Source organism: Theropithecus gelada, chromosome 3 (genome assembly GCF_003255815.1).
Source record: "Theropithecus gelada isolate Dixy chromosome 3, Tgel_1.0, whole genome shotgun sequence".
Lineage (NCBI taxonomy): Eukaryota > Metazoa > Chordata > Mammalia > Primates > Cercopithecidae > Theropithecus > Theropithecus gelada.
Genome location: NC_037670.1, coordinates 9,700,374 through 9,724,694, shown reverse-complemented (window position 1 = coordinate 9,724,694; position 24,321 = coordinate 9,700,374). Strand labels below are relative to the sequence as shown.

Below are 24,321 nucleotides of genomic sequence, written 5' to 3'. Positions count from 1 at the left end.
TTTTTTTTTTTCTTTTTTTTTTTTTTTTTTTTTTTTTTTGAGTTTCACTCTGTCACCCAGGCTGGAGTGCAGTGGCACCATATTGGCACTCACTGCAACATCTGCCTCTTGGGTTCAAGTGATTCTCATGCCTCAGCCTCCCAAGTAACTGAGATTACAGGTGTGCGCCACCACGCCCAGCTACATTTTTAAATTTTTAATAGAGATGGGGTTTTATCATGTTGGTCAGGCTGGTCTCAAACTCCTGGCTTTAAGTGATCTGCCTGCCTTAGCCTCCCGAAATGCTGGGATTACAGGCGTGAGCCACTGTGCCCAGCCTCTAAGCAATGTATTAAAGGGAGTGTTTCGGTTTATTTTTATTTTATTTTATTTTATTTTATTTTATTTTATTTTTGAGATGGAGTTTCACTCTTGTTGCCCAGGCTGGAGTGCAATGGCACGATTTCGGCTCATGGCAACCTCCACCTCCTGGGTTCAAGTGATTCTCCTGCCTTCAGCCTCGTGAGTAGCTGGGATTATAGGCATGCGCCGCCACGCCCAGCTAATTTTGTATTTTTAGTGGAGATGGGGTTTCTCCATGTTGGTCAGTCTGGTCTCAAGCTCCTAGCCTCAAGTGATCCACCTGCCTTGGCCTCCCAAAGTGCTGGGATTACAGGCGTGAGCCACCACGCCCAGCCCAGTTTATATTCTTACCAGCCGTATATGAGATTTTTATGTTTTTCCACATCCTCATCAATACTTGGTATTGCCAGTCTCTTTAGCCATTCTGGTAAGTGTGAAGTAATATTTCATTGTGGTTTTAATTTGCATTTCCCTGATTGCTAATGTAGAAGTACCAACTGTTTGTTAGCTATTTGTATAGCCTCTTTTGTGAGATGCCTGTTCAAACTGCTTGGCTCTTTTCTGTTGTCTTTTAGAGATTTGAATACACTCTTTATATTCTAGATACAAGCTCTCTGTCATGTATGCGTTGCAACCAAAAAGTGTCCTGCTCTTGCCATTCTGCTTCCTTGTGGTTAGCATATTTTGTGTAGTATTCAGGAAATCTTTGCCTACCTAACCTAAGGTCATGATAATTTTCTCCTATGCTCTCTTCTAAAAGCTTTATTATTTTATTATTACTTTTATATGTAAATCCATAATACACCTGAACTTCATTTTTGTGTATGGTGTGAGGTTGGGATCAAAATTAGGTTTTTTTGTTTTGTTTTGTTTTGTTTTTAAACTGTAGAAATACCCATTTCTCTCAGCAACATTTATTGAAAGGACCATCCTTATTTCTCTGCAGCACCGTCTTTGTCTAATCTAAGTGTCTGTATATATGTGGGTCCATTTCTAGACTCTTGTTTTGTTCCATTGGTCTATTTTTTTAGCTCCCCTTGTGCCAGTCTTTGTTTTACCCCTACCCTTATATTTTGAGTCTTGATAGAGTCAATCATCCCCCTTTCTCGTTTCTTTTCAGGACTGTCTTGTATCTTGGCCTTTTGCTTTTTCATACAATTTTCAGATCAACTTGTCAATTTTCACACACACAAAAAAAAGAGTTCTGAGATACTGATTGGGATTGCCTTTCATCTACTTATGACTTTGAATGGAATTAACATTGTTGTAATACTGACCTTGTTTACTTCTAATCTATGAACATGAATGTCGTTCTTGCTCTGTGGCCCAGGCTGGAGTGCAGTGGCATGATCATAGCTCACTACTGCCTCGAGCTCCCAGGCTCAAGCCATCCTCCTGCCTCAGCCTCTTGAGTAGCTGGGAGCACAGGCATGCATCACCACACCTAGCTAATTTTTAAAAACTTACAGTAGAGACACGGTTGCACTATGTTGCCTAGGCTGGTCTCAAACTCCTGAGCTCAAGCAATCTTCCCACCTTTGCCTCCCTGAGTGCTGGGATTGTAGGCGTGAGCCACCATGTCCCTCCTTCTTCATTTATTTACATCATCTCTAATTCTCTGTAGAGGTTTTACTTCTCTTTTATTAGATTTATTTCTAGGTATCTGGTTTTTGTTTTGTTTTTTGAGATGGAGTCTCACTCTGTCTCCCAGGCTGGAGTGCAGTGGCACAATCTCGGCTCACTGCAGCCTCCACCTCCTGGGTTCAAGTTATTCTCGTGCCTCAGCCTGCCAAGTAGCTGAGATTATAGGCACGCATCACCACACCTGGCTATTTTTTGTAGTTTTAATAGAGACAGGGTTTCCCCTTGTTGGCCAGGCCAGTCTCAAACTCCTGACCTCAAGTGATCCTCCTGCCTTGACCTCCCAGAGTGTTGGAATTACAGGCGTGAGCCACGGCGCCTGGCCCTAGGTATATGGTTTTGACGCTGTTATAAATAGTGCCTTCAAAATGTGATTGACTGTGCTGATGTGTAGAAATACAACTGATTTTGTATTCAGAAAGTTTGCTAAATCTGTATGTTCTTTAGGATTTTAGTATATACACTTATGTGTATGATAATGAGTTTTTCTCTTCCTCTGCAATCTTATTCTGTTTATGTCTTACTGCACTTGGCTAGGACTTGATAAGCTGAATAGACATGATAATAAACATCCTTGTCTTGTTATATCTGAAATGAGTGTGTATGTACAGTCAATGAAGTAGAGGAGTAATACTTTTTTCCCCTAATTGTTAAACTAGTTGTCCAGTCGTCTTCCAATCCTAGCTAATCATTACAGTCTCCTTTGGCATTTCTTTTTTTTTTTTTTCTTGGTAGAGATTAGACCTCACTATGTTACCTAGGCTGGTCTCAAAACTCTTGGGCTCAAGTGACCCTCTCACCTTGGCCTCCCAAAGTGTTGGCATTATAGGCGTGCACCACCATACCTGGCTAATTTTTGTATTTCTAGTAGAGATAAGGTTTCACTATGTTGCCACGCTGGTCTCGAACTCCTGACCTCAGGTGATCCTCCTGCTTCAGCCTCCCGAAGTGCTGGGATTACAGGTGTGAGCCACGTCATCCAGCCCCTTTGGCATTTCTGACCCTTGCTCACTCAGTGATGTGTATCCCTCAGTGTCTGGAGCACATTGTGAAGAAAAATGCAACGTTTATGTTTTTGTTTGTTTTAATTTTATTGCTTTAACTACAGATATGGTCTTTCTATGTTGCTCAGGCTGGTCTGAAACCCCTGGGCTCAAGCAGTTCTCCTGCCTCAGTCTCCCAGAGTACTAGGATTACAGGCGTGAGCCACCACACTTGGCCATCTGTGTGCTTTCAAAGTTCCACGGGTGGCTAGGCGTGGTGGCTTACACCTGTAATCCCAGCGCGTTGGGAGGCCAAGGTGGGCAGATCATGAGATCAAGAGATCAAGACCATCCTGGCCAACATGGTGAAACCCCGTCTCTACTGAAAGTACAAAAATTAGCCGGGTGTGATGGCGTGCTCCTGTAATCCCAGCTATTCGGGAGGCTGAGGCGGGAGAATCTTTTGAACCAGGGGGTGGAGGTTACAGTGAGCTGAGATCGTGCCACTGCACTCCAGCCTGGCGACAGAGCAAGACTTCATCTCAAAAAAAAAAAAAAGTTCCACAGTTGACTGATGAGCAGTCATGTGAGAACCAGCAAGCTAGTGTCAGGGATCTGAAGTGATTGAAAATGCTACTTATATATTCAATCCTTGAATCACTTTGGTGAATTTTTGTATTCTGCTTTTTTATATGCCTGTAATCCCATGTTTTTTAAACCATGTGCTCTAGCCTTTCTTGCTGTTTGAGCATAACTTCAACTGTTATTGCGGTGAGCAGTTTTCTCAAACTCCTCCCGGGCCCAGCTTTCTGATGGTAACCTCACCGAACTGTTCCACTGTTTACCACTTGTCTGAAGCTTCCTCTTTTCCCTTTTGAACTCTTATTAAGCATTGTTGGCTTCCTGTTTGTACTTATGTGACGTAGCTGGTACTGGGTAAGAAATCACTAGCAGCTTTTCAAGCAGGAAAGACGGTCTGAGGTGACAGTTTCGTGGCTTTGTAATTAGGCTCAGCACTTAGGAGACTATTTGCCATGTCCGCTATGTGCCAGCTACTTTGCTGCTGGTCTGTGGAGGAAGCAGAGATGAAAACACCATCTTTGCTGTCAAGAACTCGCTTAGTAGAAGATGTATGGGTAATCATCACATAATGATAAATGCTAGTTGTTGCAAAAGTCATAAACGCTATGACGGCATATTTTTAAGATGAAGTTAGTAAATTAAAATCGAAAATTTAATGAAAGCAAGACTAAATTAGTTTACTGGGTTATCTTTAATTTACTTCTTTTTTTTTTTTTTTTTTTTTTTTTTTTTTTTTTTTTTTTTTTTTTTTGAGGCGGAGTCTCACTCTGTCGCCCAGGCTGGAGTGCAGTGGCCAGATCTCAGCTCACTGCAAGCTCCGCCTCCTGGGTTTACGCCATTCTCCTGCCTCAGCCTCACGAGTAGCTGGGACTACAGGCGCCCGCCACCTCGCCCGGCTAGTTTTTTGTATTTTTTTAGTAGAGACGGGGTTCCACCGTGTTAGCCAGGATGGTCTTGATCTCGTGACCTCGTGATCCGCCCGTCTCGGCCTCCCAAAGTGCTGGGATTACAGGCTTGAGCCACCGCGCCCGGCCTAATTTACTTCTATCCTTGCCATAGTCTAGCGTAGGTTTGAATGTGTCCTGACTCTTCATTACTGAGTCTAACGTTCCACTTAATACATGCAAAAAGTGCGTCCATCCCTTCTGCCTTTATTCACATTCCATTACTTTTATAGACTTCTTTTTTTTTGGCTTTCATAATTAATACTGGCAGTTGACTTTCTTTTCAGGGCTCTTTCTTCACAAACAAATTTTTTTCTTTTTGAGACAGGGTCTCGCTCTGTCACCCAGGCCGCAGTGCAGTGGGGCAATCTCAGCTCACTGCAGCTTCCTGAGTAGTTGGGACCACAGATGCAAACCACCACACCTAACTGATTTTTCAATTTTTTGTAGAGACAAGAGTCTCGCTATGTTACCCAGGCTGGTCTCAAACTCCTGGACTCAAGCAATCCACCCTGGCCTCCCAATGTGCTGGGATTACAGGCATGACTAACCATTTAACCACAAAAAATATTTTTTTAGTTACTTAAAAAGAGACTTTGTCATGTTGAAGGTCAGATGCTAAGTTATCAGCAGGCTCAGTCATGTCCCTCTTGATTTTTAGCTCTGGAAGAGAAGTGGCCCCAGTTCATCACCCTTCTCTAGCCCAGCCTCATCCCGCTCCCAGACACCAGAGAGGCCAGCAAAGAAAATAAGGTACTCGGCATTCTCCTGCAGTTTTCATTTGCTGCGTGGACAGATGGGGGTGAGGAAAGGTGGGAAATGAACCGGACTCTTAGGCTTTGTGCGGCTGTGACTTGGAGAATCAAAGAAACTAAGTCCCTGAGAGGGACAACGCAGCACCCACCCGAACCACTGTCATCCCTACAGTCTTGGATACTGACTCCAGTGGCCTCTGACTGTCGCCTCCCACTCCAGCATGAGGGATCGGGTGCAAGCACAGAGGCCATGCAGAGTGGAGAGCAGAGTCAAGTCAGTGGGCAGTTGCCTTCAGGTTCTTGACTCTAGCTGACCCCCTAGGTGCTTGCAGTTGGCTGGAACGCCACTCCCTCAGGGATCACATGTGTGTCTAGAACTCCCAGGAACTTGGTAGGTTGTAAGTAAGGTTTGAAGATTATTGTTTTGTGCTTGTTTTAAGACAAAAGCTGTCTCCATGGCCTCTGTGAATAGCCTCCCTTCATTCTGTTGGAATTTCCTTTTGACTTTTTTTATCCTGGCATGCTGAGATCTTAAATTATAGTTGTTTTAGACATTGGCCACTTGGTAGTTAGGAGGGTGTGAGAAATTATTTAATACTTCAGCCTAGAAGTCTTTCTAGACTAAACTGTTCCTTTTCTCCCGACAGAGAAGAGGAGCTATGTCATCATTCCAGTTCCTCAACTCCATTGGCGGCGGACAAGGAGTCCCAGGGAGAAAAGGGTAGGTTGCTGAGCCAGGAGGAGAGGCTGCTGCTGCTGGTGGTGGAGGTGTTTGTGGAGGATATAGAGATTAATACCTATTGGGAAAATGTCTTGAGCATTACTATGTCTAAGGCATGCTAGATACAAAGAGAGATTTCTTCTCCTTCAGAAGTTTATAGTCTGATGAGAGAGAAAGGTTACAGATGGGTATTAACGACTAGATGGAGGTAAGCTCAGTTTGAGTCACCTGTGGGTAATCTTGGTAATGACGGCGCAGTAAGCGGTTTGTGTGCACGCCTTAATCTTGCAAACACCATCCGAGCAACCAAACCAAAGAAGATCGAATCTTTTCAGAGATAACCAATGAAAACTCAGTGTTAAATATGAAGTGGGTAGACAAAACCATCCATTTCTGGAAGACGGAAGGAAGCAAACGAGTCTTGATTTCTTTCTTTAGTTGCAGATACAACCCCAAGGAAGAAACAAAACTCGAATTCTCAGTCTACACCTGGCAACTCTGGGCAGCGTAAGCGGAAAATTCAGCTGCTGCCTTCTCGGCGAGGGGAACAGCTGACCTTGGTATGGTCTTGTCCATCTATTCCTGCCCTCCTGGCTTAGCTCTCCTAAGTCTTAGGAACACTAAGGACAAGTTTCTTCTAGTTTTTTCTAATTTGTTTTTGTGTTTTTGTTTTTTGAGACAGCATCACTGTCACCCAGGCTGGAGTGCAGTGGCTCTATTTTGGCTGTTACCTCTGCCTCCTGGGTTCAAGCAGTTCTCCTGCCTCAGCCTCCCAAGTAGCTGGGATTACAGGTGCACGCTACCACGCCTGGCTGATTTTTTGTATTTTTAGTAGAGATGGGGTTTCACTATGTTGGCCAGGTCGACCTCAAACTCCTGACCTCAAGTGATCCAGCTGGCTCGGCCTCCCAAAGGGCTGAGGTTACAGACGTGAGCCACCATGCCCAGCCTTCCCTTTTTTTCTGATTGGCCTGACTTCTTCTTTTTCTCTTTGGTAGCCTCCACCTCCCCAGCTTGGCTATTCGATCACTGCCGAGGACCTAGACTTAGAGAAGAAGGCTTCATTACAGTGGTTCAACAAGGCCTTGGAGGACAAGAGCGGTAAGGAGCACAGATCGTTGCACACTCGAGAGGTGTCAGGTGTCTTGTTTTCTTTGGTTTTATTTTGTGTGTTTGAAAAAATGGTTTCTCTGGGAAAATCCCAAGTAGGGTTCCATGTTTTCTTGTGCTCTTTCTCACCTGAGAAATCCGTGTTGGTCTTCATGGAATAGCAGTGACCATTGCAGTTGAGGGCAGGCAGTCCTCCGTGAGCTGTGCTGAGACCCTGCTCTCCAACAGGCATCTGGAAAGAAGTCCCAGACAAGCCAGGACTGCTTCACCTTTCTTTCTTTCTTTCTTTCTTTCTTTCTTTCTTTCTTTCTTTCTTTCTTAGACGCTGCCTCGAACTCTGTCACTGAGACCCCACCTACCACTCAGCCTTCGTTTACCTTTACCCTGCCTGCTGCTGCAACTGCCTCCCCACCCACTTCCCTCCCCGGCCCAAGCACCAACCCACTGTTAGAGAGCTTGAAGAAGATGCAGAGTCCCCCGAACCTGCCACCCTGCCCAGGTGAGCTGGAGTGGGGCCCTTGGATCCAGCCTTCTGATTAGCATCCCCTGCTTGGGTTAGAGTAAGGGCGTCATGCCTGTCAGTCACTGGAGATTGCTCTGCAGGCCAAACGCACCCTGACTCAGCACACCGGAGTGGGCCCACGTTTAACGCGCCGGAGCCTGCATCAGGGAGTGTTAGGGAAGGGGTGCTGCGACACTTAGGATCTGAAGCCTGGCTCATAGCTGCCCTGAGCCTCTGCTTCCTCATCTGTCAGATGAGAATGATCTTCCTGGTGTAGCACCTCTGAAGTGTGAATGTGGGTGGTGTGGTCAGGATATCCTTGCCTATCAGAACCACCAGTCCAGAACAGCACTGCTTCCTTTTCCTCCAGCACTTGGAGGGCTGCTGGTGTTCCCAGCCCAGGCCTTCATGGCCCTGTGCACTCACACTCTTTATCAGACGGTGACCTGGGAATCACACTCCACCTCCCTGCTCAAGGGCAGAGACTTCCCCATTCACAGTTGCATGCTCTTAGCGCCTGGCAGGTGAGCTTAGTAGGCGAAAAATAAAGTATATCTAGATTCGTACGTGAACTTCAGAGTTCAGACAATTGGATTGTCTTAGTCTCTACACATTAGGCCCCCATTTAGGCCCCATTTTATCCTCTTCTGTCTGATGATCTGTGTGGTAGAAATAATGAACACGTCCTTGATTTACTGTACAGGCCTGTAGGGTAGACGTACTGAGTTTTTTGACTGACTCTTGGATCCCAGGCTCTGTGGTAGGCGTGGGGAGGATACTGAAATACTGAATACCATCACCTTCGAAGTATTTATTCCAAATTCACATTTTCTATTCTTCTTCCAGAATCTGCTGGAGCAGCAACCACTGAGGCCCCCTCGCCTCCAAAGACACCCAGCCTCCTGCCCGCTTTGGGCTTACCACAGTCAGGGCTGCCAGGGCCCCTCCCCAGCCCCTCCTTAGACTCCAAACCCCCGACCACTTTGCTGGGGCTGATCCCTGCTCCATCCACAGTACCAGCCACTGACACCAAGTCACCTCCAACCCTTCAGGGAGAGACGGCTGCCAAACCCCAAGCCACATCTGCCCCGTCCCCCGCCCCCAAGCAAAGCTTCCTGTTTGGAACACAGAGCACCTCATCTTCCAGCCCTGCCGCCCCTGCCGCGTCTTCAGCATCTCCCATGTTCAAGCCCATTTTCATGGCCCCACCCAAGAGTGAGAAGGAAGGCCCCACACCGCCTGGCCCTTCAGTCACAGCCACAGCGCCCTCCAGCTCCTCCCTCCCCACGACCACCAGCACCACAGCCCCAACCTTCCAGCCTGTCTTTAGCAGCATGGGGCCACCTGCATCTTTGCCCTTGTCTGCTCCCTTCTTCAAGCAGACAACTACTCCCACCACTGCTCCCACCACAACTGCCCCGCTCTTCACTGGCCTGGCCACCGCCACCTCTGCCGTGGCTCCCGTCACCACCGCCAGTCCATCCGCAGACTCTGCTGTGAAGCCTGCATTTGGCTTTGGCGTAAACAGTGTGAGCAGCAGCAGTGTGAGCACCACGACCAGCACCGCCACTGCCACCTCACAGCCTTTCCTCTTCGGGGCGCCCCAGGCCTCTGCTGCCAGCTTCACCCCGGCCATGGGCTCCATATTCCAGTTTGGCAAACCTCCTGCCCTGCCCACAACCACCACAGTCACCACCTTTAGCCAGTCCCTGCCCACTGCCGTGCCAACGGCCACCAGCAGCAGCGCTTCCGGCTTTAGTGCTTTCGGCAGCACCCTTACCACTTCCGCCCCGGCCACCAGCAGCCAGCCCACTCTGACGTTCAGTAACACGAGCACCCCCACATTCAACATTCCCTTTGGCTCAAGCGCCAAGTCCCCGCTCCCATCATATCCAGGAGCCAACCCCCAGCCTGCATTTGGGGCCGCTGAGGGGCAGCCGCCGGGGGCCGCCAAGCCGGCCCTTGCCCCCAGCTTTGGCAGCTCTTTCACTTTTGGAAACTCCGCAGCCCCGGCCCCAGCTGCTGCACCCACACCTGCACCTGCGTCCACGATCAAGATCGTACCTGCGCACGTGCCTACACCCATCCATCCTACCTTTGGTGGTGCCACGCACTCAGCATTTGGGTTGAAAGCCACGACTTCGGCCTTCGGCACTCCCGCCAGCTCACAGCCCGCCTTTGGCAGCTCCACTGCTGTCTTCTCCTTCGGTGCAGCCACCAGCTCTGGCTTTGGAGCCACCACGCAGACAGCCAGCAGCGGGAGCAGCAGCTCGGTGTTCGGCAGCACAACACCATCACCCTTCACATTTGGGGGTTCAGCGGCCCCTGCTGGCAGTGGGAGCTTTGGGATCAACGTGGCCACCCCAGGCTCCAGCACCACCTCCGGAGCTTTTAGCTTCGGAGCGGGACAGAGTGGGACCACAGCCACCTCCACCCCCTTCGCAGGGGGCTTAGGTCAGAACGCCCTGGGCACCACCAGCCAGAGTACACCGTTTGCCTTCAACGTGGGCAGCACGCCTGAGAGCAAACCTGTGTTTGGAGGTAAGGAGGGGTGTGGACTTGGGCTGCCAGGCCGGACACTGAAGAGCTGTGCCTGCGCAGCCTGCCTTCTCAGGGAGCCCATGATGTGGCAGTAAAGAGACAGGCATTGAGTATAGAACTAAATGAAATGACAGGGCATGATACATGTTTTGCTAACATGTAATAAGGACTGGAGGAGCTGTTGTGGATTTAGCTGGTCAAAGAAGGCCCTTCTGAGTAATTACCAATTGTAAGCTGAGGGTTGGGTGTAGTGGCTCATGCTTGTAATCCCAACATTTTGGGGGAGGCCAAGGAGGGTGGATCTTTTGAGGCCAGCAGTTCAAGACCAGCCTGGGCAACTTGGCAAAACCCTGTCTTTACTAAAAATACCAAAAAATTAGCCAGGTGTGGTGGTACCCACCTGTAATCCTGGCTACTCGGGAGGCTGAGGGACAAGAATGGTTTGAACCCAGAAGGTGGAGGTTGCAGTGAGCCAAGATCATGTCACTGTACTCCAGCCTGGGTGACAGCAAGGCTGTCTCAAGAAACAAAGTAAGCTGAGTGTGAGGGTGGGGTGGGGGTGGGCACAGCACAAGTGGACATGCTTTTCAGGCACAGGATGGTGCATGCGAAGGTCCAGAGGCAGAAATATGTTTAGTATGTTCAAGAGCAGAGCAAAGGCAAGCGTGGCAGGAGGGTGAAAAGCAGAGGCCGTGGTGTGGAAGGAGGCCAAGAGGATTGTTTGTGGCCAGGGCTGGGTGTTGGGGTCTTAAGTGTTCAGGAAAACCATTGCAGAATCAGGCAGAAGGATGCAGTGATGGTTCCTCCTGTGTGGAAGATGAATGTAGACCTCATGGGTTCTGTTTTCTTTGTGAAGTAGCAGAGAAAATCTGGGAGAGAGAGGGTCGGGATAAAGTGTATAAAAAAGGGGCCTTTTGGCCGGGCGCGGTGGCTCACGCCTGTAATCCTAGCACTTTGGGAGGCCGAGGCGGGCGGATCACAAGGTCAGGAGATCGAGACCATCCTGGCTAACACGGTGAAACCCTGTCTCTACTAAAAATACAAAAAATTAGCCAGGCGTGGTGGCGGGCGCCTGTAGTCCCAGCTACTGGAGAGGCTGAGGCAGGAGAATGGCGTGAACCCGGGAGGCGGAGCTTGCCGTGAGCCAAGATCTTGCCACTGCACTCCAGCCTGGGCGACAGAGCAAGACTCTGTCTCAAAAAAAAAAAAAAAAGGGGGGGGCCTTTTGAAAGTCATTTTGGACAGTGGGGGAAAGGAACATCATATTAAAAAGTGTAATCACTTTCCAGCAGTTTGTGGGCTGGAAAATGGTGATTGTGAAGTTAAAGTGAGGCCAGTTAGCATGGTGTGTGTGTTTCCCAGCGACACTGTGGGTGTAGACCTAAGGTCAGTGGACAGCTGGTGCCACCCTGCTGTGGAGACCCCAGCAAGCAAAGCAGGAGGGGCAGCGGGTCAGTACCCCAGTGCGGCTCAGCGGGTGCAGGAGTGGAGAGCAGGTGAAGTCAGATGCAGGAGGGGTGGTGCCTGCAGGAGATTCAGGAGCCAGAGCAGCTGGGTGACAGTGTGACCACAGGAATGGTGGCAGGGGTCAGGGAGAGGAGGTCATGGGGGTGGCAAGGTCGAGGGGCTAAGAGGACTATCAGCCTCACAGGGCGAGGTCACCACAAGTGGTGATGGGGAGGAGGCCAGTGAGCCAAGGGTCCTCTGTGAATCGGGGAGTGACCTGGCATTTGACAGGTGACACAAGGACACGGCGGATTAGAATAAAGTGATGATTTAAACTTGAGTTACGGTATTTAGGGAAGGAAGAGAAACTGTGTGGAAACAGCATGGGAGCACAGGGAGCCTCCCCTTGCCCTGGCCGGAGGCCAAGCCCTGAGAGCAGGGGCTGCCAGAGAGGGCATCAGGCAGGCAGCCAGAGCCAGTCAGGGCAAGGCCAGGGAGGGGAGGGCACCAGGGGGCATCACAAAAGATGAGGGGTGGACAGAGCAGGCTTCACAGGGGAGGAGACAGTGGCTGGGGGAAAAGGCCTGAAGAGAGGAGGTGGCCAACCCGGGTACACTAGGAGGCAGGGGCCCCAGAGTCCTCCCCTCTACAGCGGTGGTGCGGAGGCCCACGAGGCGGCTGCGGGGCAGGAGGGCTTTTTCTCTGCCATGGCAGGGCCATTAGCAGGTGGGAGGAGCAGGCTGAGCTGGGGCACCCAGCATGAAGACTCGGTTGTCTGGCTCAGTTGCTGATGAAGGAGTGCCCAAGGAGCAGGAATGGGGCTGAGGGCCCTGTGGGAGGTGCCCTGCAGAGTACAGGCTCCTGCCCGTTTCCTCGCCTGCCTCCGCCCTCTGCTCACTGGCCAGCTCTCTGCAGCTCTCTGTTCTCTTCACTCCAGGCACCGCCACTCCCACCTTTGGTCAGAACACCCCTGCGCCTGGAGTGGGCACATCAGGCAGCAGCCTCTCCTTTGGGGCATCCTCAACACCTGCCCAAGGCTTTGTTGGCATTGGACCGTTTGGTAAGCAGCAAGCTGCCCTGTGGCCCTGCTCCTCTGTCTGAGGAGGGTTTTGGTGGGGTGGCAGGCTCCTGGCCTTCTGAGGCCCGGTGAAGATCAGGTACAGCACAGGAAAGACAATTTGGGTTAGGAGTCCAGCACAGCCCAGGGATGGGAGTTGGATGGCAGAGATCAGAGAGGAGCCATCCAGGGCGGAACTTTGCCGTCCCATGGGAAGCCAGGCAAAAATAGATTCGTGGGCCTTGCTCTGAGACTCTCTGGGAGTTTGCATTTCAGGAGGCTCCTCCCGTACAGTGTTTGTGATGCAGTGGGGAAAGCCCTATTGAGGCACCCTGTGTTTGTTACTGGCCTAGCCTTCCAGAGATTGGGGCCCCCAGGGCCGGGGTCTCAGGTAGCAGCTGCCCTGATGCGGTCTTGTTGAATCTTTCCAGGATCGGCGGCCCCTTCATTTTCCATTGGTGCGGGATCCAAGACCCCAGGGGCTCGACAGCGACTGCAGGCCCGAAGGCAGCACAACCGCAAAAAATAGCCTTTGTCCCCTGTCCCTGTTTCCCCCACCCCTTCCCTTAATCTGGACCTTGGCACCTGCTGGGAAGAGCCTTTGACCCTTCAAGTTGCATAAAGTAAACCTACCCCGGATCTCTGGCTTCAGCCGCCAGGGGGTAGTGGCAGCCCTGGGGCCCTTTCCCTTCTAGAGGAAGCACAAGCCTCAGGGATGGGGAAGCAGGATGCGGAGGGCCAAAGCCCGGGACCTCTACTTGAACAGTTCCACTGGGGAGGCTGGAGAACTAAGGAAACACCTGTACATAGCGTCCGCTGCCCTGACTCCCGCTTAGCACGCCCTTAGACAGGCGCCCCTTCCACCTTTCCCCAAGAGCCGCCGTCGCTGGAGGGTGCAGGGTCCAGCCCGCCTGGATCGCTGGTGTGCACCTGATGGGATTTGGGAAATGGATTATCCCTAAGGCTTGACCTTGCTTGGCTTAGCTGTGAGAAGTGGTTCTCTTCCTTTGGTCCCTTCTGGGGACTCTGTTTCCCCATTTCTTGCTGCTGTGTCCCTCACCGGTTCCTTGCAGGATTGATTCCTTTTTAAATGCCCTTGAATCTAGCTTTGCCTTGGAGACCCCAGTGGGTGCTGCTCCTGCCGTTTTCTTCCTGCCAAGCCTGAATCAATGTTTCATCTCCAACCCTCTGCCAGTTTGGCCCCTCAAAGCTTGGTGGCTCAAGACTGTTAGCCTGGCAGAGCCAGGGGTGAGATACCTCGCTCCAGGAGGGAGAAGCTCTTGGAGCAGGCAGGATGCCCACTGCTGCTTCAGCTGCCTCCTCGCCCAGCCACCCTTTGGCCCCATTGGGCCCTCGTCTGCCTCTCCAGGATTGTATGTTTCAAGCCTTGTCCTGTGTTCCTTTGTCTGACACTCTGTGTATTGCTCTTTGAATCGAGTTTGGAGGAAGAATTGAGTTGTATGAGTGGCGGCATGTTGGTAGTGCCGGACTTCCTGTTTCAAGTTTTCTGGGGCCTCGCTAATTGAATGTGGAAAGTAGCACCACTTGACGGCTACAAGTGCCGACTCCTGAATTTTCCAATGGTGTTCTGACTTCAAGGGCTGGCAGCCCGGGAGGATGGGGCCCCGGGGAAGCAAAGACCCTTCTTCCCTCTGCTGCTTCTGTCCCACTTACCTGACCTCACTGGAGGCTACATCACCCAAAGCAGATGTTAGAAAACCTAAATTAATGAACCATATTTTTAAAATCCTGTTTTTCCCAAACAGGGTCCTCCTCTGCAGCCCATCCTTTCCTTCCTTCCTTCTGAAACCACATACCCCAGGCCCAAGAGCCTTGCTGCCATGCCCAACCTCTTTGGGAGAAGTATGAATGCGTGTGTCTAAATTAAAAGAAAAAAATATTTAAACATTTTTTAACAAAAATTTATTTTTGTATTTAAGCTAAATTGCCTTTTAAATTCCTTCAAGCTTGGTTCATTGAGGTGGTTAAGTATAAATGCTATTGACTAGGAATTAGCTGTATAGTTAAGTTATGCCTGTGCAAAGAAGAGGCTCAAATGCTGTCCCGGGCAGCTTTCCTGGGGGACTAGAGCTCCTTCTGGCCACGTTATATAAAATGTAATTCTTATTTTATAAATAATGTGATGTAGATGTAACCGGTGCCCCCTCCCCGTTGTGACTGTGGGTGAGTGTTCGGTGGCGGGGCTGCTCCTTCCCACCCCTCAGAACAGCTCTGATCCTTGTTCATACCCGGCGGTGTGTGCAGCTGAGGAGGGAGTGAACCTCAAGCCTAAATACCTGTTAGGATTGGAGGGTCGGGGTGGGCCCGGGCCTGGGCCTAGAAATCAAGCTTCTACCTGTACCTTACGTAAGGTAGACCCTCCTAGTGTCAGTACCTGAGCTAGTTTACCTCAGTTCCGCAGGCAGGACAGCCGGTCCGGGAACCCTGAGTGAGTGTGAGTGTGGATGTGTACAGTACGCGCACTGGACAGGAGCGGGAGGCTGGGACTTTCCATTACAAGTAGAGACTTCATTCCTGTTGAGTCTAGTTGGAATTTTTAGTATGAATGTGAGATTTTTCTCCTGCTTATGTCATTAAGAATAAAAAACTGTGATCTACCATAGAGTACGTTCTGCATTTTATTTCTGCAGGCACTTTTCTCACCAGCAAGAACACAGCCCAAGGAAAGGACCCAATAACCTTTCAAAACCCAAATTGCTGCATGCGGTGAGGGCCCAGGGTCCTCCACGGAGAGGACAGGCGTCTTCCTTTCCTACCAGGAAGGAGTCAGCCCGAAGCCGCTGCTATGTGCAAGGTGGCGTGCAAGCACCGGCTCCGGCTTTTTGCTGTCTCTTCTTTCTCTTTGGGGCTGGGCTGGGTGTGCATTCTGGTGCTGATGCTTTGGCCTGTGAGGCTGAACTAGAGAAGTGTAGATGTCAGATGTGCCGGTGCCATCCTGCATCTCCCAAGCATGCTCCCACTCACTCACCTCGGTGCCTCGACCCGTTCAATTACGGCTATGAAGAAGCCACCGCTGAGCGTGGTCTCAGGGGAGGCCCGGAGGCAGTGCTCGGCACCAGGGAATGTGCTCAGGCCTCGGTGGGGCCAGGCAGGCAGGGCAGGAGCTAGCCTGTGAGGGAAATAGCCCCAGTGCTGGGTAAGAGAGCAGCTCACCCGTCCCCCCTCCCACGACCCTGGCGCACGCCCCGTACCTGAAGGCACCAGGGTTCTGCTGCAGCGCATCTCGCACCACGTCTTCATTCTCCTCCTGGCAGAGGGAGCACGTGGAGTAGACGAGCCGCTTCAGGGAAGGGAAAGTGAGCGCGTGGCACAGGGCTCGCTGCTGGAACCCCGCCAGGGCATGCAGACGCGCCGGGCTAGGTGTGCCTGCCCCGGGCTCCTCCAGCTGTCTGCTCGGCATACCTAAGGAAAAGCGTGTCTCGGTCACACAGGCTGCCTCAGTCCTGAAATCCTCACTTCACAGAGAACCTTTGCCACAGGGTCCCCAGCCCATTAAAGTGTCAGAACCAAGACCAAAACAAATGATGACTCTGGGTCTAGGCTGCTGTGGACCTACAAGTCCCTTGGCCACGCTTTCTCCCCATCTCACCTGAGCCACTGCAGGAAGGATCCAGCAGGATATAGTGGACCTCACGGTAGCGTGGGTCTGAGGGGGAGACCGCCAGGAAGTCCTCCTCAGCCAGCTCACAGCAGGAGATGCCAGCCCGGGCCAGCAGCGTGGCCATTGATGCCAGCCGCTTGGCATCCAGGTCAAAGGCAAAGATCTTCCTAGGGCAGAGGGCAAAGCAGGGGTGACCTGAGCACGCATGGAGCAGCTAAGGGCCTGTCACAGCCAGCCAGAATGTGCAGGTTAAGCTAGGACACACGATATCGAAGAATGTGCAGGTTAAGCCAGGACATACAACATCGAAATGGCCTACGTTTAAAGGGCCCAGGGTCAGAGGTAACTGGCCTGGGGTCTCTGCCCCAAGGGCTAAGGGATCCACATCTCACACCTGCAGTGGGGGAAGCTTAGCTTGGGCCAAATACCATGAACTGCTTTGGTGCAGCAGGAAAGAGTAAGCGGACGCCATCCTTTCAGCCTTCATTACCCACTGAAAGGCATAGAATCAAACCCCATGTCCTCCTCCCGGCTCCTGACCGTGGCACTCACCCTTGGTTCTTCAGAAGAGCAGCCAAGTGACTGGTCTTATTGCCTGGGGCGGCACAGGCATCAATGACATGGGAGCCTGGCGGAGGGTTCAGCAGCATGGCTGGGAGACAGCTTGCCTGGCGGGCAGAGCACAGGGGCCGGCTGAACAGAGACCCCAGGCTAGGCCCTTCCCACGCCTACACATTCTTCTCTTTTCTGTTCCTCTTGCTTACCCTGTCCTGCAGAATGAGGTGTCCGGCCCGGTACAGTGGGTGTTCATGCAGATCTGTCTGGGCGGGAAATACCAGCAGCTCCGGCATCAAGGGGTCCAGGAGAAAATGCTTCCCCTTGAGGGCTCGTAAGTCGTCGAGGCTGCCAGGGAAGAACCATTCATCATTTCCCGAATTTCTCCCTGCCAGGCCCCATTCCAACATGCAACAAATGTTACCCCAGCTATGGAGAAATCAACAGGGTGATAAGCTAGAGGCTGTGGAATCCTATGGAATCCTCCGCAGTTGAGGAAATGGGTTGTCAAGCCAGACTGATGGCTCAGGAGCCCCCTCTCCTGTTTACCAGCAGTGGGAGCCTGGGCAAGTGATTCAATCTCAAGGCCCACTGGCATCTCTGTAAAATAGTAGGTGTGAGGATTCAATGAGCCAATATATCCAAGATACTTACTTGGCACAAATTAATAAATGTTAGCTATTCCTGTTGAAGCATAACCTTCGAGAAAGGTTACTTTATGGGGGGTGGTGAGGGGATGCAGGGAGGTGAGAGCTGAGCTCATTCCTGACAGATGAGGAGTGTGAGGCACTTAGGTTAAAACTCCATTCACTGTAACTCAGTAAAGGAGGACCGCCCACTCCACCCAATCCATGCCGAAATGGGCCTAGAGAGCCACATGTCTCGGTTCAGAAATCTATCAAAGCGATAGAGCTGGAATTCAAACGCAAGCAGCTGTTCTCTGCTATTCCAGCCTGGTGTCCAAGCAACATGGTAGAGGCAGAAGAAAGGATCTTACAAAGAGTGGGGGAAAGGAAGAGGGGCAGAGGCTGCTTCTCAGAGCCACCAAAGGACAAAACGAGACAGGTGTGAGCCCAGTGCTAGTGGCATGGGACAGGGACCAGCCACTGTTGCTGGCACACTGGTGCACACAGCACCGTGGCAGATGGACCTGGAGAGAAGGCAGGAGGGACAGCACAATGAAGCCAAGAAAGGGCTTAGCATGGCCGGGCGCAGTGGCTCATGCCTGTAATCCCAGCACTTTGGGAGGCCCAGGCAGGCGGATCACCTGAAGTCAGGAGTTTGAGACCAGCCTGACCAACATGGAGAAACCCCGTCTCTACTAAAAATACAAAATTAGCCGGGCACAGTGCTGCATCCCTGTAATCCCAGCTACTCAGGAGGCTGAGGCAGGAGAATTGCTTGAACCTGGGAGGTAGAGGTTGCAGTGAGCCGAGATCGTGCCATTGCACTCTAGCCTGGGCAACAAGAGCGAAACTCCATCTCAGAAAAGAAAGGGCTTAGCAGGGGAGTAACAGCATCAGATCTGCCTTTAGAGCTTCCTACAGTCAACCTCAAGGAGGAAAATGCAGTGAGACAGTCTGGAAGCAGAGGGACCAGTCTGGGAAGTTCTTGTGGTCATCCCAATAAGAAATGAGTGCTTAACCTAGGCAGTGTCCAAGGGGATGAAGAGAAAGGAGTAGAGGCCAGGTGCGGTGGCTCATGCCTGTAATCCCAGCACTTTGGGAGGCCGAGGCGGGCAGATCACCTGAGTTCAGGAGTTTGAGACCAGCCTGGCCAACATGGTGAAACCTCATCTCTACTAAAAATACAAAAATTAGCTGGGCATGGTGGTGGGAGCCTCTAATCCCAGCTACTTGGGAGGCTGAGGCAGGAGCATCGCTTGAACCTGGGAGGCAGTGAACCAAGATCATGCCATTGCACTCCAGCCTGGGTGACAGAGTGAGACTCAGTCTTAAAAAAAGAGAGAAAGGAGTGGAGCTGAGAAAGATGCTGAAAGTGGGGGAGTAAATGATTGGAGGGAGGGGAAGGAAGCACCTAGGATGACTCAGTTTCTGGCTTGATCAAATGGGTGGAAGATAGTGACATCTGTTAGATTAAACTGGGGATGCACTAAGTGTAAAGTTTGAGAGGAGAGATGGCGAATGCAGCGACTGTGACATCTGTGGTGCATTCGTATGAACCTGAGGAGGGAGGGAAGTCTACTCTGGGCGGTGAGAATCACCAGGTTGGAGGCAGGAGTTCAAGCTAGAGAAAAAAATGTAGAGATCTAGAAAGAATGTAGGATGGGACTCCTAGGAGTTTGATGTTTAAGGGATGGGAGGAAGACAAACCTTGAAGATGGAGAAACTGCTGGAAAGGTGGGAAGAAAGCCCAGAGAGCAAAGTCACAACTATCCAGCCACTTCTCTTCCCACTACCCCACCTCCCTAGATGAGGAGGGCCAGGGCTCTAAGCTCTCACCTGGAAGCCCGACCCTGATAGGAGAAACCTTGTCTCTTGAAATAATCAACTACATCATTGGAGCAGGTCTTGAGAGTATTCACACGCACAAATCGAGGCAGCTGGGAGACTAGGACGCAATGAGCAGTGAGTAGACAGAAGCAAAGTTCCCCGCCTCCCCCACCCCCAACTCCTTCCAGCTCACCTGGACCAGGCCTGGATCCCACTTCCAACAGGTCCTCATTCCGGCTCACACCCCGATGAACCTTAAGCCGAGCCAACTCAGCCTTAAGCCTCGCCTGGTGCCGGCCCAATAGAGCCTTCCATCGGCCCCCACCACCTCGAAAGCCCTTTCCCAACAACAACTCATACACTAGCACCTGGGGATGAGGAAACAAACACGAAAACAAAAAAGCCCTAAGCATGACGCATAAATGCCTTAGAACTAACTCTAACAGAGCCCCGGCACTGGAATGGCTAAACAGATCACCTGGCAGACAAAGGTGGGGTACCTCACCCAAGATCACACCAGAAATTAACTACAGAACAGGATCAGAACCTAGCATCTTGCTTCCCAGCCTTAGACCCTTTCCCCACAGATGTTCACCAGTAGACCTCTGCACCCAACTTCTTGCCAACATTACCCTTTCGTGGGTTTGGGGTTTTAATAACTGGGGTCTAGCTCTGTAGCCCAGGCTGAAGTGCAGTGGCCAGATCATAGCTCACTGCAGCTTCGAACTCCTGGGCTCAAGTGATCCTCCCCGCTCAGCTTCCCGACTAGCTAGGACCACAGGTGCGCGCCGCCACGCCCGACTTCCTTACAGTCTCCGCCACTACTACTCTGTACTTCGGTTATTTAATTCTTCAAAACACTCTAAGTTTAAGCATTTTCATCCCATCTCAATTCTCTACCCAGGGAAGGTCTGCTCATACTCATTTCAGATGAGCGACTTGCTCCAGTCCCGCCGTGCACGGCAGCAGAGCTAAGACCAGATGACAAAGCGCACACCGTCGGGGTTCACTTCCCCGCCCCGCCCCTCCGCTCACCTTGGCCAGGTGCGGCCGCAGCTTCTTCTCCGCACGGAGGAGGCCGGCGCTGGCGATTACGGCATCCAGCACGGCGGAGTAGCGCTGCGTTTCGCACACCAGCGCGTACAGCTGCTTCACGTTCTGTAAAGCCGAGGGAGACAGGCTGGGACCGGGGCTCCGCCGGCCCTCCTCGCCGGGCCCCACCTCCCGACCCCACCGGGGCCCGTCTCACCCCACCCCGGGTTCCTCACCCCACACCCCTACTTCTCGCGCCCGGGCCCGCTACCTGGAAGTTGCTGGAGTACACCAGCCCCTTGATGGACCCCTGGCGGTTCTCCACGCCTGCCAGCACGCCTGCCGCGACAGCGTACAGCCCCATGTTCCCACGCGCCTTTACGGCTCTGTCGCAAAGCGCACCCGGCTCTGCGCACGCGCGAACTTCCGGGGTCAAAGAGCACGACCTGCCGGGACCGGAAGTTCCGGTCGAAGTCCCCCTGCAAGGAGTGTGTGTGATCGCGCACCTGCCGGGGTGGGGAGTGCGACTCTGCGAGCCCGTTTGGCCATTTCTTCTCTAGTTCTTCAGTCTTTGCCAATCTGATGGGCAAACAATGGGATTTTACTGCTGTTTAACTGCAGTTATTGAGGTTGAATATCTTCACATGTGTATTGGTCATTATATGTATATATGTGTAAATTTTTTTTGAGATAAAGAGTCTTACTCTGTCGCACAGTGTCGTGATCTCGGCTCACTGCAACGTCCGCCCCCCGGGTTCACGCCATTTTCCTGCCTCAGCTTCCCGAGTAACTGGGACTACAGGCGCCCGCCACCACGCCCGGCTAATTTTTCAATTTTTAGTAGAGACGGGGTTTCACATGTTGGCCAGGCTGGCCTCGAACTCCCGACCTTAGGTGATCTGCCCGCCTCGGCCTCCCAAAGTTCTGGGGTTATAGGCGTGAGCCCCCCACGCTGGCCGTAATTATGTGTCTCTGTGTATTGTCTTATCTTCCTCTGTCATGTGTCCTCCAATGGCTGTGTTCTCAGGGAGGCTTTTTCTGTGCAATGGCAGGGAAGGTCCTAGCAACTCCAGGTCCACAATGTTCACAATACCTGCCACTCACCCTGCACCAGTGACCACATTAGTCCCAGAGCCAAGCAAGAAAGCACATGGGGTATTTGGGTACCTGAAATGGGCCGGTTTGGTCAAATACAGTAAGTGATGTAGGTATGATCCAGGCCTTAAAGCCACAATAATAGTTTGTTTTTGTTTTTGTTTTTGATGAGGTCTCACTCTGTCACCCAGGCTGGAGTGCAGTGGCACCATCATAGCTCACTGCAGGCTTGAACTCCAGGGCTCAAGCAATCCTCCCACTTTACCCTCCAAGTAGCTGGAACTACAGGTGTGCACCACCACACCCAGCTAATTTTATCTTTTGTAGAGATGGGGGTCTCACCATGTTGCCTGTGGATGGTCTCGAACTCCTGGCCTCAAGCGATCTTCCCACCTTGGCTTCCCAAAGCAGTGATTACAGGCATGAGCCACTGTGCCCAACAAGGATTTTGTTCTTTTATCTTGAGAGAAATGGTAGTCCTCTTAAGGATTTTAAGTCATGGAGTGCTGTGCTCACATACACTTCTTTAAAAGATCAGTCTGGCCAGGTGCAGCAGCTCACACCTGTAATTCTAGCACTTTGGGAGGCCAAGGCAGGCGGATCATTTGAGGTGAGGAGTTTGAGACCAGCCTGGCCAACATGACAAAACCCCGTCTCTACTAAAAATACAAAGATTAGCCAGGCATGGTGGCAGACACCTGTAATCTCAGCTACTCGGGAGGCTGAAGCAGGAGAATCGTTTGAACCTGGGAGGCGGAGGTTGCAGTAAGCTGAGACTGTGCCACTGCACTCCAGCCTGGGGGATACAGCGAGATTCTTTCTCCAATAAATAAATAAATACATACATACATACATAAATAATCAGTCTGGCTACAGTGTGGGGATATAGGATACAGGGAGCAGAGTTGAGGAAGGGAGAGACCAATGGGGGTCATGGCAGTCACCTAAAGCAAGAACTGGTAGCCTGCACTGAGTTGGTAGCAGTGGAGTTAAGTTGAAGTTGGCAGTGCGACCACTAAGTTAAATCCCCAGAACTTGCTCAGGAAAAAGGACAGGTCAAGAGTAACTCATAGGTTTTTGGTTTGAGCAGTTGACACAGTGATGCTGTGTCTTTTGGTAGGATGGGGAAACCCAGGGTGGTGGAGTGGACAATAGCCACCCAGAGAGAGCAGGTCCTAATTCCTAGAGCCTGGAAATGTCACCTTCTACGGAAGAGATCTGTAGGAGTGATCAGGAGAAGGATTTGGAGAGAAGGTTATCCTGGATTATCTGGGCAGGCCCTACGTGGCATCACAAGTATCCCTACAAGAGAGAGGCAGAGAAAGGCCATGCGCAGTGGCTCACACCTGCAATCCCAGCACTTTGGGAGGCCAAGGTTGGCGGATCCCTTGAGCCCAGGAGTTCGCAACCAGCCTGGCCAACATGGTGAAACCCCATCTCTACTGAAAATACAAAAATTTGCTGGGTGTGGTGGTGCATGCCTGTAATCCCAGCTACTCAGGGGGCTGAGGCAAGGGAATTGCTTGAACCCGGGAGGCGGAAGTTGCAGTGAGCCGAGAGTGCGACATTGCACTCCAGCCTGGATGACAAGAGCAAGACTCTGTCTCAAAAAAAAAAAAAAAAACAAAAACAAGAGAGAAGCAGAGGAAGATTGGACTGACATATACAGAAAAGGCCGCATGAAGACAGAGGCAGAGATCGGAATGATGCAGCCACAGGCCAGGAAACACCAGGGCGTGGCAGCCACCACCTGAAGCTGAAGAGGAAAGGGGCAGGTTTTACACCACAGTCTCCAGAGGGAGCGCGGCCTTGCCATCATCGTGATCTTGGATGTCTGGCCTTCGAAACCATGAGAGATTAAATTTCTATTGTTTGAAGTCACCAAGTTTGTGGTTATTTGTTACAGTAGCCACAGGACACCACAGCCACAGGATAAATCTCAGGGATGGGGGAGTAGGAAGATCATGAGCGCAGTTTGGGACATGCCCTTGACGTCCAGGTGGAGCTGCTGAATGGCTGGAGCTCTAGTGGATGTGGCATGTAAGAGACGGGTCTCCTGGAGAGGGAACTTCTGAGGCATCCCTGTGGAAGTGATGACTGGAGCCGTGGGTGTGGAGGTGTAGACAGCCGGAAGAGGAGCCTGGAGACCCTCAGACCATGAGTGGCGAGGAGGAGAGGCTGAATCCTCGAAGAAGACCAAGGAGAGGCAGGAGGAGAGTCAGGGCTGTGGGAGGCTAAGGGCTGCTGTTTGCCCCCGGTAGGCTCCCTCAGGCCCTCTTACTGGTCTGTGCACCCAGTTTGACTTCCAGTGGCCAGAGCCAGCATCTTGGTTACAGGGCTACCCCGGAGTTTCCAGAACCCACTTAGCCTGTCGTATGGTGAGTCAAAGGGGTATGGGAGGCTGGGCCCCGTGGCTCACACCTGTAATCCCAGCCCTTTGGGAGGCCAAGGTGGGAGGATTGCTTGAAGCCCAGATGAGCCTGGGTAACATAGCAAGATCCCGTCTCTACTAAAAATGTAAGTATTAGCTGGGCATGGTGGCAGACACTTGTCGTCCCAGCTACTCAGGAGGCTGAGGCAGGAGGATTGCTTGAGCCCAGGAGGTTCAAGCCCAGGCTGCAGTGAGCTACGATTGCACCGCTGCTCTCCAGCCTGGGTGACAGAGCGAGATCCTGTCTCTAAAACTAATGACTTGAGGCTGGGCATGGTGGCTCACGCCTGTAATCCCAGCACTTTGGGAGACTGAAACAGGTGGATCACCTGAGGTCAGGAGTTTGAGACCAGCCTGGCCAACACGGCGAAACCCCATCTCTACTAAAAATACAAAAATTAGTTGGGTGTGGGGTGCACGCCTGTAATCCCAGCTACTCAGGAGGCTGAGGCAGGAGAATCACTTGAACCTGGGAGGTGTAGGTTGCAGTGAGCAGAGATCATGCCACT

The 24,321-nt window shown here is 51.6% G+C and overlaps 2 protein-coding genes across 6 annotated transcripts in view; one reads left to right on the top strand and one right to left on the bottom strand.

Annotated features, from left to right (window-relative positions):
* Positions 1-15,242, top strand: part of LOC112621235 (nuclear envelope pore membrane protein POM 121C) — a 27,027-nt gene extending 11,785 nt beyond the window's left edge. Inside the window, exons 6-13 of one of the 2 annotated variants that reach the window (XM_025380583.1) lie at positions 5,154-5,245; positions 5,895-5,968; positions 6,407-6,528; positions 6,967-7,069; positions 7,401-7,577; positions 8,427-10,121; positions 12,505-12,627; positions 13,056-15,242. In XM_025380583.1, the coding sequence (XP_025236368.1) occupies positions 5,154-5,245; positions 5,895-5,968; positions 6,407-6,528; positions 6,967-7,069; positions 7,401-7,577; positions 8,427-10,121; positions 12,505-12,627; positions 13,056-13,153 (2,484 nt within the window). In that variant the 3' untranslated portion in view covers positions 13,154-15,242. The remainder of the gene's footprint in view (positions 1-5,153; positions 5,246-5,894; positions 5,969-6,406; positions 6,529-6,966; positions 7,070-7,400; positions 7,578-8,426; positions 10,122-12,504; positions 12,628-13,055) is intronic. The other variant, XM_025380584.1, reaches the window with a different exon arrangement.
* Positions 14,529-20,721, bottom strand: NSUN5 (NOP2/Sun RNA methyltransferase family member 5). 4 transcript variants are annotated; one of them, XM_025380587.1, is made up of 10 exons: positions 20,558-20,721; positions 20,290-20,412; positions 19,448-19,622; positions 19,264-19,372; positions 17,011-17,149; positions 16,799-16,914; positions 16,235-16,413; positions 15,837-16,047; positions 15,614-15,754; positions 14,529-15,543 (listed from the first exon to the last, which is right to left on the bottom strand). In XM_025380587.1, exons 1-10 carry the CDS (start codon positions 20,648-20,650, stop codon positions 15,429-15,431), a joined length of 1,401 nt encoding a protein of 466 aa, XP_025236372.1. In that variant the 5' UTR covers positions 20,651-20,721; the 3' UTR covers positions 14,529-15,428. The 4 variants fall into 4 exon arrangements, with proteins under 4 accessions (XP_025236372.1, XP_025236371.1, XP_025236373.1 ...); XM_025380586.1 differs by having other exon boundaries at positions 14,529-15,538; XM_025380588.1 differs by having other exon boundaries at positions 15,610-15,754; positions 20,558-20,698.
* Positions 20,722-24,321: the final 3,600 nt, after the last annotated feature.